The sequence below is a fragment of the Pygocentrus nattereri genome, chromosome 10 (genome assembly GCF_015220715.1).
Source record: "Pygocentrus nattereri isolate fPygNat1 chromosome 10, fPygNat1.pri, whole genome shotgun sequence".
NCBI classification, from domain to species: domain Eukaryota; kingdom Metazoa; phylum Chordata; class Actinopteri; order Characiformes; family Serrasalmidae; genus Pygocentrus; species Pygocentrus nattereri.
The window spans coordinates 22,751,740-22,762,957 of record NC_051220.1 but is presented as its reverse complement, the minus strand read 5'-3'; the positions used below and the strand labels follow the sequence as shown (position 1 = coordinate 22,762,957).

Below are 11,218 nucleotides of genomic sequence, written 5' to 3'. Positions count from 1 at the left end.
TTACAATACACAAAAATGCTCTGTGAACACTGAGACTATAACGTGTTCCAAGCTTTTAAAATTAGATTTTCAGAGTAATACAAAACAATTAATGGACTACAGTACCAAAATATCAACATCCATCAAATCAGTATACAGTCTGACTAGTTTGTAAACCACTGATCAAATGAATTTTTTAGATCCTCTACAGGGAACAAGCTTAAATATAGCATTTTTTCTGCAAATATTAGTGCACAATTTCTATTTTTTTAACCTTATTAAGAAAAAAAATCAAACATCATTTTTTAAATGTGCCATGACTTTTTCACACACACGCAAATATGACGATTATATATATGATTAAATAGAATTCACAATGTTAAATTCAGCAAAGAAACAGCAATTAAAATGCATTTAAAAAGGACAGACGTAGAGGATGTGTTATTTCCACTTAGAAAACATGCAGTTTTGACTAGGGACACCCAAAATTTTGCATACTCTTTGGCATCTCCTCCAGTTCATACTGTATTTGTATTTATTTGTTTTTCCTTTATACACAACTCCATAAGCAATCTTGAATTTTATGTATTGCATTTAGTTCATTTCTATGCTAGTTATAAATGCAGCACTCTGGGTAAAAACCATAGCTTTGAGGATTTGAGGTACACCATTCTCAGAAACATAATTCTACCATAAGCAGATTTGACTCTCTTTTGTTCTATTGCTCTGGCCTTCTAGGCCAGCCCAACACAGTTCCTACAAAAATATATGTAACAATGTTATTAAGATGTAAATAACTTTTTTCTCATTTGAGGGAAATTCATGAAAACCCTTTTTATTTTTCAATTTGGGCTTATTAATATATTCATGTTCATATTGTAGGTTTTGGTGCCTGCAGTCCAACTTCTGGCGCCTGGTGGACATTACAGCTAACAGTATCATAATAAAACACAGAATGTAAATATTTTATGCCTTTATCGATACATATTTATATTGCATAAAGCACTTTGGTAGTACTCTCACTGATGTGCAAGAAGTGAACAATATGGCTATAAAGTGCTCCAAAAAACAAAATAATACAGTTAATTATTGCACTATCCTACTAAAATGTCAACATCCATCAAAACAGTAGTCTCTCCTTTAATTCACATTTTATTTGCTAGATGTTTTTCTTGTCCTTTATAAAAATCTAACTGATCAATAACCAGAAGCAATCTGTGATATCAGGAATTTTATGCATTTAGTTTTGTTAAACAGGTAAACATACAGTACTGTGATTAGAAAACTAATATGGCTTTGAGGTACACCATTCTCAGAATAATAATTCTGCCATAAACAGATTAGACTCTGTCTCAACAACTGCTCTGGAGCAATTGGCAAATTCAACACAGTAACTTGAATAATATATGTAATAAACATTATTAAGATATAGCTAACTTGAGTCTCATTTCAGTATTGGACTTAAACTGTAGATTCCATTTGCGCCTGCAGAACAACTTCTGGCTCCTGCTTGATATTCCAGCTGACAGTGTGTTGTTGAGGAGTGCTCTGACTCGAGGAATCCTCTGTGCCCACCAGTGCTTCCGATTCAGACCCGGATTTCCAGTTTGTGTCACAGCAGAGTTTCGGGGCGCACTGGCTATAACAGGGGAGCTCACACTCAGAGACGCTAGACTCCATAGTGTCAGAGGAGAACTCTGGTTGGACTGTGGTGGCGTGAATGCCTTCATCATGGAAGAAGCTTTTGATGCGTTTGGCTATGTCCATGTAGGAGGTCGGGTCGGGGCACTTGACGTGGGCCGTGGCGATGATCCTGCTGCCGGCCAGCTGCCAGATGTGCAGCTCATGGACAGCCAGGACCCCCTCTAGGCTCCTCAGCTTACCATCCAGTCTCTGCATGTCAATCTGCTTGGGCACGGTTTGCAGGAGAATGAGGGCTGACTCTTTTAAAAGGGGGAAGGTGGTGTAAAGCAAAATGACCACCATTATTACACACAGCGTAGGATCTAGGTAGAGTACCCAGCAGGGACCTGCTACCGAGATAACACCAGCAGTGCCATTGGACAGGCCTACTGTTTCTGAATGCGTGTGCTGGTGGTCAGAGCAGTGGCTGTTATAGCAGGGATTACTACAGGTCTCCTCCCCATGGCACGGCCTCCATACAAATGTGAAGATTAGAGCATTGACCACAACAATGACTGAGCCGAGGGCATCGCCCAGCACGTGCAGGAAGACTCCGCGCATGTTCAGCTGAGAGGCTGAATCTGTACTGGGCTCAAGTGACTTCAGTGAGATGTTGCCATTCATCTGGACATCCAGGTTATGACTTAGGACGATGTCTGAAAAATGTCAAAATGGAAATGAATATCAAAATGGCCAAACAACTTTTCAAGATCTCGCATGAAGTTACTTACCTTTGGTTTCAGGTAAATGGGATAATGCACACAAAACCTGAAGCAATTAATTTATTCAAATTCCCACTAAAATGACTTTTTACACTGCTGAATCCATTTGTACACCTACAAAGAATAAATTACTAAGCATTGGCTGAAATTGGCACAAATGTTTTTAGATAATGGTTCACTGAAAAATTAAACCCAAAATGTTGCCAACTGGCCAAGACAAAGTAGCCATGAGACTAACAAAGCCAACAAATAATGGAAGTCTATGTCATCCAAAATCTTTCTGTGGCACTGACTTCTACTTTATTAGACATCTAGCTCCAGAGCAAAACTAAAGAAGCAAACATCAGGCAGCAAACATGCCTTAGCTGCTTGACTACATTTGGATTAGAGGGTAACATGCCAGTTTTTGATGAAAAATGCAACTGAAAAATGAAAAAAGTTATTACAGGCCTATAAAATTTAACAATGTTATCCACTCTATATTGTTAAGTAAACTACAGTAAGTAACTAATTTAAACAATAACATCAGATGTTAAAGGTCTTGAACCTGGAATAACTAATACCTGATTCAATCTGGACAGCATGGTCACCTGGATGAGCACAGTTGCTTTTTATCATGAGGTTGTAAGACTCCTCTTGAGCTTCCTTCTTTGGCGATTTATCGGACTTCTCATATTTCCTAGAGTGCCCACCGTGAGAGTGTCCGTGCCCACCAGCTCCAGCGTGACCGTGGAACAAGAAAAGCCCCAGGAGGTTTATGAGCAGTCCGGCCACACCGACCCACACCACGACCTGTGGGTTTTCGATCTCGTGGGGGTCCGCGTAGCGCTCCACGGCCTCCAATAAGATGGTGAAGCAGAGCGCGGTGAGGAACACGGCGTTGACCAGAGCGCCCATGACCTCGGCTCGGATCCAGCCGAACGTGTTTTTGCTGGTGGCCTGGGTCTTCTCGGCGAAGCGCACGGCCACCAGCGCCACGAGCAGGGCGATCACATCGGACAGCATGTGAAAGGAGTCGGACAGCATCGCCAGAGACGCGGTCACTCTGCTCACCACAAGCTCCACGACGAAGAAGCTGAAAGTTAGGCAGATCATGCACAGCAGGCGCCCGTGCTTCTGCCTCAGAGCCATGATTCTACCCCGAGCTGTGCAAAACAAGAGGCGCTTGTGAGAACAGGACCAGCACTGGCTTACATGTTGGCCCCCAAAGCCCTTCAGCCCTCGGTCAGTCTGCAGCAACCTCGGCGGCTCAGAAACCGGGCTGTAAATAACGAGCCTGACGCGATGTCGCTACGGGCAACGAGCGGAGGAATGCCGTTTCAAACAACGCCAGGAAAGAAGAGTATCAGCATCGCTTTACACAGACCCGCTGAGAGGAATAACCCACTTTTACTTTTCTGCTCTGAGCCTTTAAACAGACTTTGCACTTTGCCGGCTAACTTTGCACTCGTTCGCGGGCGGACACGCCCACCGCCATTTCCTATTGGACGGCCGCAGTTACGTCTACGCAGCCCCGCAATTTCTTTTCAGAAAACTGACAAAAATGAAACGTGTGAATACGCTTCCTTACAGAATTGTTCAATTTTGCTCTTTGTCTAAAAAAAAAAAAAGTTTTATTTTATTGATTTAAAATGTATCCATTCATAACACTAAATGCCATCGTTTGCAGTATAAACACTGAGAAAAGTTTCCCCGTTCAAATGCTACTCGGTTAAATAAAATACATTACGTCAACTGAACAGCTGCCGGTCAGTGCACTTCTTTTGTTATGAGCTGAGATAATGTGACACAGTTTATGAGCAAAGGACACATTTGAATCAAGTGAATTCAATGCACCATTTATTTTCTGTGTAGAATACAATGAAATACATCCATTTATTTTTCTTTATTTTATACGTGATAGAATTTCCCACCTCTCTCATTTAAATGGATTTATTTATTATATTTATCTCATTTATTATAATTGCTAGAACCCACCACCACCGCAGTATATAAACATTACAGGCTGCGTTATAACACCGAATGATTCGACTTGGGAAAAATGGCCGAATATTGAACTGAGAGTGATATGAACAGGGCGCTAGAGTGCGTACGCGGAGGCAGCAGGCAGGATGATGCTCTCATCCTGTGAGTCCATTGTCTGCAGCCACGCAGGGTGTGGACCAGCAAGGTAGCGAGCAGGGCGGCGTTCGCCTGCACACACAGCCGCGTCAGGGCCATCATCACTGGGGACGATGCGGGTGTCTATCGGAGTTTAACTGCTCACACAGTGGATATACGTTCGCTTTACGGAGAAGCTTTTTTCGGACTACGTGGGAAGTTGCTCGCTTTTCTTATGGAGGAGCATCATTCACGGATGATGCCGGCGCTCTGGTAGAGGCGTGTTTTTCTCATCTACATTCGGTTCAGTCTGATGGTGCACAATGTCTAAGAGGAACAGCGCAGTGCTCATCAGACCGAGGTCCATGTCAGTAGGTAAGAAATCAGAAGCCGTTAAGGTGGTGGTGCGGTGCCGCCCTGTAAACAAGAAAGAAGAGGCGATGAGTCACGAGAAAATAGTGGAAGTGGACGTGAAATTGGGACAGGTAAGCATACACAACCCCAAAACGCCGGGAAGTCTGATGAAAACGTTCACGTTTGACGCCGTCTACGACACGGCATCAAAACAAAGTGACCTGTACGATTATTCGTGTAAACCCCTGATTGACTCAGTCTTGCTCGGCTTCAATGGAACTATATTTGCCTATGGTCAAACTGGCACTGGGAAGACATACACCATGCAGGGTCTGCCCACAGATCCGGAGAAACGAGGAGTCATTCCAAATTCCTTCCAGCATATTTTCACTCACATATCCAGATCTCAGAATCAGCAGTACTTGGTGAGGGTGTCTTATCTGGAGATATACCAGGATGAAATAAGGGACCTCCTCTGTAAGGACAATAATAAAAAGCTGGAGCTTAAGGAAAACCCAGAGCAAGGCGTGTATGTCAAAGACCTCTCATCAGTGGTGACCAAGAACATCAAAGAAATTGAGCATGTGATGAATCTGGGGAATCAGTCCAGGTCTGTTGGATTCACCAAAATGAATGAGCGCAGTTCCCGGTCACATGCCGTTTTTGTTATAACCATCGAATGCAGTGAGATGGGAGTTGATGGAGAGGAACACATTCGCGTGGGCAAGCTGAACATGGTGGACCTGGCGGGCAGCGAACGTCAAAGCAAGACAGGTGTCCAGGGCCTGAGGTTCAAAGAGGCTGCCAAAATAAACTTGTCCCTCTGCGCTCTCGGAAATGTCATATCAGCCTTGGTCGATGGGAAAAACTCCCACATCCCATACAGGGATTCCAAACTCACACGCCTACTGCAGGACTCTTTGGGAGGGAACTCCAAAACAGTCATGGTGGCTACGATAGGGCCCACCTCATGCCACTATGAGGAGACCCTCACCACGCTAAGATTTGCAAACAGGGCAAAGAACATCAGGAACAGGCCAAAGATCAACGAGGACCCCAAAGATGCTTTGCTACGAGAGTTTCAAGAAGAGATAGCCCGCTTGAAGGCCCAGCTGGAGGAAAGAGGGATGCTGGCGAAAGAAAGGAGGAGGCGGAGGAATAGTATGAGGATGAAGAGGAGCATGAGCAGTGGAGAGGTGGAAACACCCAGAAACTCCGAGGTGAACGTTGTTGAGATGGTGCAGGAAGAGAGTGCTGAGGAATACTGGTGGAAGCAGCAGGTGGGGCAGATGGTCAAGACCGCTGCCAACGACAGCCCGGAGGTTAGGAGGAAATTAAGCATGGTGGATGAGAAGGCAAAGACTATGGAGGAATTACTGAAGGAGCAACAGACTATGGAAATCATGATTGAAAAATACAAGGTTAGAGCTTATACACATCAGGCCTTTTACAGCCTGGCCATTCTTTCTGAGGCCATAAAATGAATTATAATTTGGATCCTATTTGCTATGGTTGTTTTTAGGCCTTGGAGAGTAAGCTGCTGATAGGAGGAAAAAACATCATTGACCATACCAATGAGCAACAGAGAATGCTGGAGCTGAAGAGACAGGAGATTGCAGAGCAGGTAATAAATGGAAATGTACACTAACCACAGTGTTCAGCTGATGCAAAGTAATCACAATAACCAGATACTGCTGTGTGTGTGACCTCTCATAGGAGAGGCAGGAGAGGGAGATGCAGCAGCTGATGTTTGAGCAGGATGAAGAAACAGTGGAACTGAAAGAAACTTTCTCTTCTCTACAGCAGGAGGTGGAGCTTAAGACCAAAAAACTTAAGAAGGTGAAGTGGGTCTTCAACTAGGCCTTCAAGCTATACATGTTACAACCAAACTGAAGCTATAAACATAGTGTGAACGTTATAAACCAGTTTTCTTGCAAACACATCTATAAGATTCTACAATGACAAGTATATTTGATAGCTTTCAAACTAAACAAATGCCTCATGTTCAAATAGCAGTCATCATTTTCATATATATCCACTTAGACTACAATCGTTTAAAGCTATAAAGCTATTATACTGAAGCTATAAAGGATGCTGGACTGTATTTTGAGTGTCTTAAAGGCACAGTAACAAAAACAGCCAGTTTAATTCTAAGGGTTAAAAAGATCCTGAAAAAGTGGTCAGGCAAACAGGAATTGTGACTGTTTTTGGTGCATAAAATCACAGGAGTGGGCCTAAGGGGGGAAAACTAAGACTAATATGGGAATTGGGCCCTTTTAGTTATAAAGAAACACTGGTTTAAGATTGACTGTTTAGTTCAATTCTACATTGTGTTCAAGTTTAAATGAAATTGATTATTGAACAACAATTGTTACGTAACAGGTGACTCCAAACTTTTGAATGCTAGTGTATCTCATTGCTGTCATAACAAAATCTGAAATCTCTGGAATGGGTCTTTTTTTTGGGAGAAGGAAAAGATAATTCTAAACTTTAACGTAGGCCTGTTTCAATTAAATTTTATTTTGGACCATTTGTCATGACATGTTTACATTAATTGCATTTTTTAAATTATAGGATATTAAAATTTTTAGGAAATAGAATTTTGGATATGGCACCAACAATATCTTCCTTTTATATGCAGATCACACATATATGAATATTAATATATAATTTGTTGTTCTTTACATAGCTGTATAGCAAACTGCAGTTGGTGAGAGCTGAGATAGGAGACATCGTTGATGAACATGTGACAACGAGACAGGAACTGGAGCAGACACTGAATGAGCTGACAAGAGAGATGAAATTCAAGTATTTCCACTACAGTTACTGTCCACAAAAAATGCATACCCCAAAGTTATTCAGAAACAATGATGCATGGATATAGTAGCAGTAAATCCAATGTAAGACCCATTTTAGCAAGATCTTTGTCATATTTATACGATTTGTTTGTCTTCTTTTTTGTAGGAATCTCATTATTGACAATTTTATTCCTCCTGAGGAGAAAAACAAGATCTTAAACCGCCTCCACTATGACAGTGAGGAGGACCAGTGGAAAGTCTTACCTCTACTCCCCTCTGAAAAGTGAGCATAACCGTATAACAGTTCCACACTCTCAACACTTTCATCAAATATACCACGACTCACAAATAAATTCATATTATTCACATTATTCTCCAGCAACTCTCCTCGTGTCAGACGAAGGCCAACTTCTGTAGCAGGATACAAGAGACCGATCAGCCAACATGCACAGGTTGCTGTGGCAACAGGAGCTCCTTCCAGATACCGGGTTGGTACACATTGACCACTAATAGGCAGCCAATTTAGAGGGATTATTTATTGCAAAAAACATTTGCTGAAGAACTATTCATGACCAGATAACCAGGTTTTGGTGCTACACAGGCAGAGAATGTCATGCTTTTGGAGCTGGATATGACGCCACCAGTCATGGTCCCCCTGGATTTAGAAGGAGCAGAGATGAGGACGCGAGACTTCCTTCGCGATTTTAGCCACCACAGGAGAAGGACAACAGCATCCCGTGTCATGCGGGCCAGATCATGGTGAGTGCAAAATAGTTATATGCCAAAATGCAGTAAATGTCCAAAGGTTTGTAGACACCTGCTCGCTTATCATGTCTTCTGAAATTAAGAGTAATAATAAGGAGTTTGTCCTCTTTAACTGCAGTTAACAGCCTCTAATCTTTTGGGAATGCTTTTCACTAGGTGTTGGAATATTGCTGTGAAGATTTATTTGCATTCAGCCACAAGAGCATTAGTGAGATCATGTACTGAGGTTGGGTGATTTGTTCTGGATCACAAATGCTACTACTCATCATAAACATATTTGGTGGAGCACCATCACTACAGAGAATGCAGTTCCACTGCTCCACAGCCTAATGCTGGGGACTTTATACCCCTCTAGACAACGCTTAGCTTAGGCATGGTGACATTAGGCTCATGTGCGGCTACTCCAGTGCTTCCCATTCTATTTGGCAATGCTTCTCAATGAGATTATACAAGTTGTGTGGGCAAATGTATACCTGAGTCAGCAATGGGTCAGTGGAAGGGTGGGCTTAAAGGAGTTAAATTCACTAATTTCGAATGTCTCATTTTGGTATCTGGATACTTTTGGACATGGTGAAAGCCCACCACACAAAAACTAAGCCACATGCATAATTTCTTTTCTAATGCTTGGTTATGTGTCCCCTTGCTGTAATAACAGCACCAATCCTGTCAGGTAGGAATTACGCCAGTCTTTTGTCTAATCCATCTTTGTCTACCATAAACTAGATGCACCTCCCAGCCTGAGTTTATTTGTACCAACTTCAGTATTTAACCTGCTGTTCCAAAGTGTGAACTGGGATTGAGGTAGGTCCAGGAGTCGGTCCCTGGCATTTGGGAACCGAGAGTTGATTCCAAAAATTTGGACTTAATGTTCAAGTTGCCAGTACCTATTTGCACACACAGTATGAGTAAAGTTGGTTACTTTAGCTAGTAATTCCCTTGCTAGGATCAAATGTAATTAATATTGCACTGTACATTTGCTATATCTCCTTTTCTATGTTTTAGTTTTTGGATTTGGGATCACTGAGTGCAATAAACTCAATTGATTCCCATCACTTGGAATCCATGTGTTCCATCATATCTATTGAACAAGTCACACACCGACACCCTACAGTTGTCATCCTGGAATGTGGGAATGTCAGGGTTCTCTTTTGCTCGGATATGAAACACAAAGCCAATGAAAAAGGTGGGCTAAATGGACAGGAACTCATGAAATTGGTGCAATCCTTACCCGTCACTGAGGAAATCAGACGCTTAACCATTTAGCCAGAAATTATGCAGTTCTTGTTCAGGGAGCTTCTCTTCTACTGCTTTTATACTGATCATCTTTAGGCACTTGAACTTTGATCTTTTCTTTTCTCTCTCAAGGTATCAAGGACCAAGTCCACCTTCTACTTCATCAACCGGCTCTGTGGCCTCTGAGTCTCAATGCCCACCTTCTGCCATGGGGGCATGCGCGGCCATGCTCCAACCATGAAGTATTTTAAACACAGTGGTTTTGCTATGCTGTAAATGCAAAGCTTTATCAACAGACTCATTTGCTCTTTTTTTTCTGTGAGCTTTACTGCAAAATCATTCAGTTTTTACTTAGGCAGACTAACTTTCTGTCAAAGCACACTTTTGATCAACTACTTCAAGCACAGTTTTCACCTGTTTACCTGAAACTTTGATCTAAATGTGTCATGTATAATCCAGTAATGTCACTCTTGAATAAAATCCTTGACAAGGATAAATGGTTATATTGCATGACAAAACAGTGATCTGCAGTCTGATTAATTTAAATGGCATGCAGCCAAATAATACAATCACTGATAACTGGATTTTCAGCTCATTCCTATTAGAGTGGAGAATGAAACATTCATTCAATCACAACACAAAGTTCTTGTTTTCTAACATCACTGACCCCTAGTGGATATAATTACCATAAAATGGTTCAGTTCTATTACAAAATGAACTCAATGACACCATTAGAGATATATCACTCAGAATGATTATATCAGCTAATTAAATTAGCACCAAGGTATCAACCATAGGAAAACCCTAACATTGGTCATGGTGCTTAAGGGGAAATGCCATTGATTTTTTAAGTCTAAGCAGATGGCATTAGTTAGTAATTGAAATAATATACACAGTTGTTCAACATAGTTTTAACAAAATGCATCAATCTAGAGAATCAGTTTCACAGTTCACAACGGTGGTGATAGGAACCACATGTCTGAAGTGTTTAATTCCTTTAAAAGCTACCTTACATACCCAAAATGTTTACAGATTCTTTACCTGAGGACTGAGACACTGTTAATGAGATAAGGTTTTAGCCTAAAACATATATACTTTTTATAGATTTTATAGCGGAGAGGTACAAGCATGGCATGGTAAGGTAAAATAATATCCAAAGAAAACTTGTTTGTGGATTTACCACTACATGATTATCAGCACTACATACAAAACCTCACAAGATGTGCAGATTCAGTGGTTGTTTCAGACAGTAAATAAAATGGATATATCTGCTTTTTTCGCCTGGTTCCTGTCACCAACCAGTGTAATTGAATCTTGGTGAGTTGGTGAGTTTCTCCACAGTGCACTATTTCACACCAAACCACTCGGAGTGACTTTATTTAGACCTCAACAACAAATTATGCAGAAAGTTAAATTGTGAAGGATCAATGGAATCTACCTTTAAGAAAAGATAGTGTTACACTGCTAACACGAAGGGATGAGCTTGAAGTAAAAACCTGCACCACAGCGCCAGACAGTTGAGTGAGACTAGGGCCTATCAAACTGCCAAATCTGTATTGCTGCCTTTTACTTCCAGCTTTTACA

At 41.6% G+C, this 11,218-nt stretch overlaps 2 protein-coding genes across 2 annotated transcripts; one reads left to right on the top strand and one right to left on the bottom strand.

Annotated features, from left to right (window-relative positions):
• Positions 1-3,804, bottom strand: slc30a1b (solute carrier family 30 member 1b). Its single transcript, XM_017694366.2, has 2 exons — positions 2,948-3,804; positions 1-2,318 (listed from the first exon to the last, which is right to left on the bottom strand). The coding sequence occupies exons 1-2, from the start codon at positions 3,513-3,515 to the stop codon at positions 1,441-1,443; spliced, it is 1,446 nt and encodes a 481-aa protein (XP_017549855.1). The 5' UTR covers positions 3,516-3,804; the 3' UTR covers positions 1-1,440.
• A 571-nt stretch (positions 3,805-4,375) lies between these two features.
• kif3cb (kinesin family member 3Cb) lies at positions 4,376-10,147 on the top strand. The gene is made up of 8 exons (XM_017694486.2): positions 4,376-6,259; positions 6,361-6,462; positions 6,555-6,677; positions 7,528-7,646; positions 7,803-7,919; positions 8,016-8,124; positions 8,238-8,395; positions 9,767-10,147. The coding sequence occupies exons 1-8, from the start codon at positions 4,808-4,810 to the stop codon at positions 9,873-9,875; spliced, it is 2,289 nt and encodes a 762-aa protein (XP_017549975.1). The 5' UTR covers positions 4,376-4,807; the 3' UTR covers positions 9,876-10,147.
• Positions 10,148-11,218: the final 1,071 nt, after the last annotated feature.

What these genes read in the sequence shown, in the direction of transcription:
- kif3cb (XM_017694486.2), top strand. Translation starts at nt 4,808, where the DNA reads ATGTCTAAGAGGAACAGCGCAGTGCTCATCAGACCGAGGTCCATGTCA. An exon ending in TCATGATTGAAAAATACAAG is followed by an intron (nt 6,260 to 6,360) that starts GTTAGAGCTTAT and finishes GGTTGTTTTTAG; the next exon opens with GCCTTGGAGAGTAAGCTGCT. An exon ending in GTCATGCGGGCCAGATCATG is followed by an intron (nt 8,396 to 9,766) that starts GTGAGTGCAAAA and finishes TTCTCTCTCAAG; the next exon opens with GTATCAAGGACCAAGTCCAC.
- slc30a1b (XM_017694366.2), bottom strand. Translation starts at nt 3,515, where the DNA reads ATGGCTCTGAGGCAGAAGCACGGGCGCCTGCTGTGCATGATCTGCCTA. An exon ending in TGCTGTCCAGATTGAATCAG is followed by an intron (nt 2,319 to 2,947) that starts GTATTAGTTATT and finishes GACATTTTTCAG; the next exon opens with ACATCGTCCTAAGTCATAAC.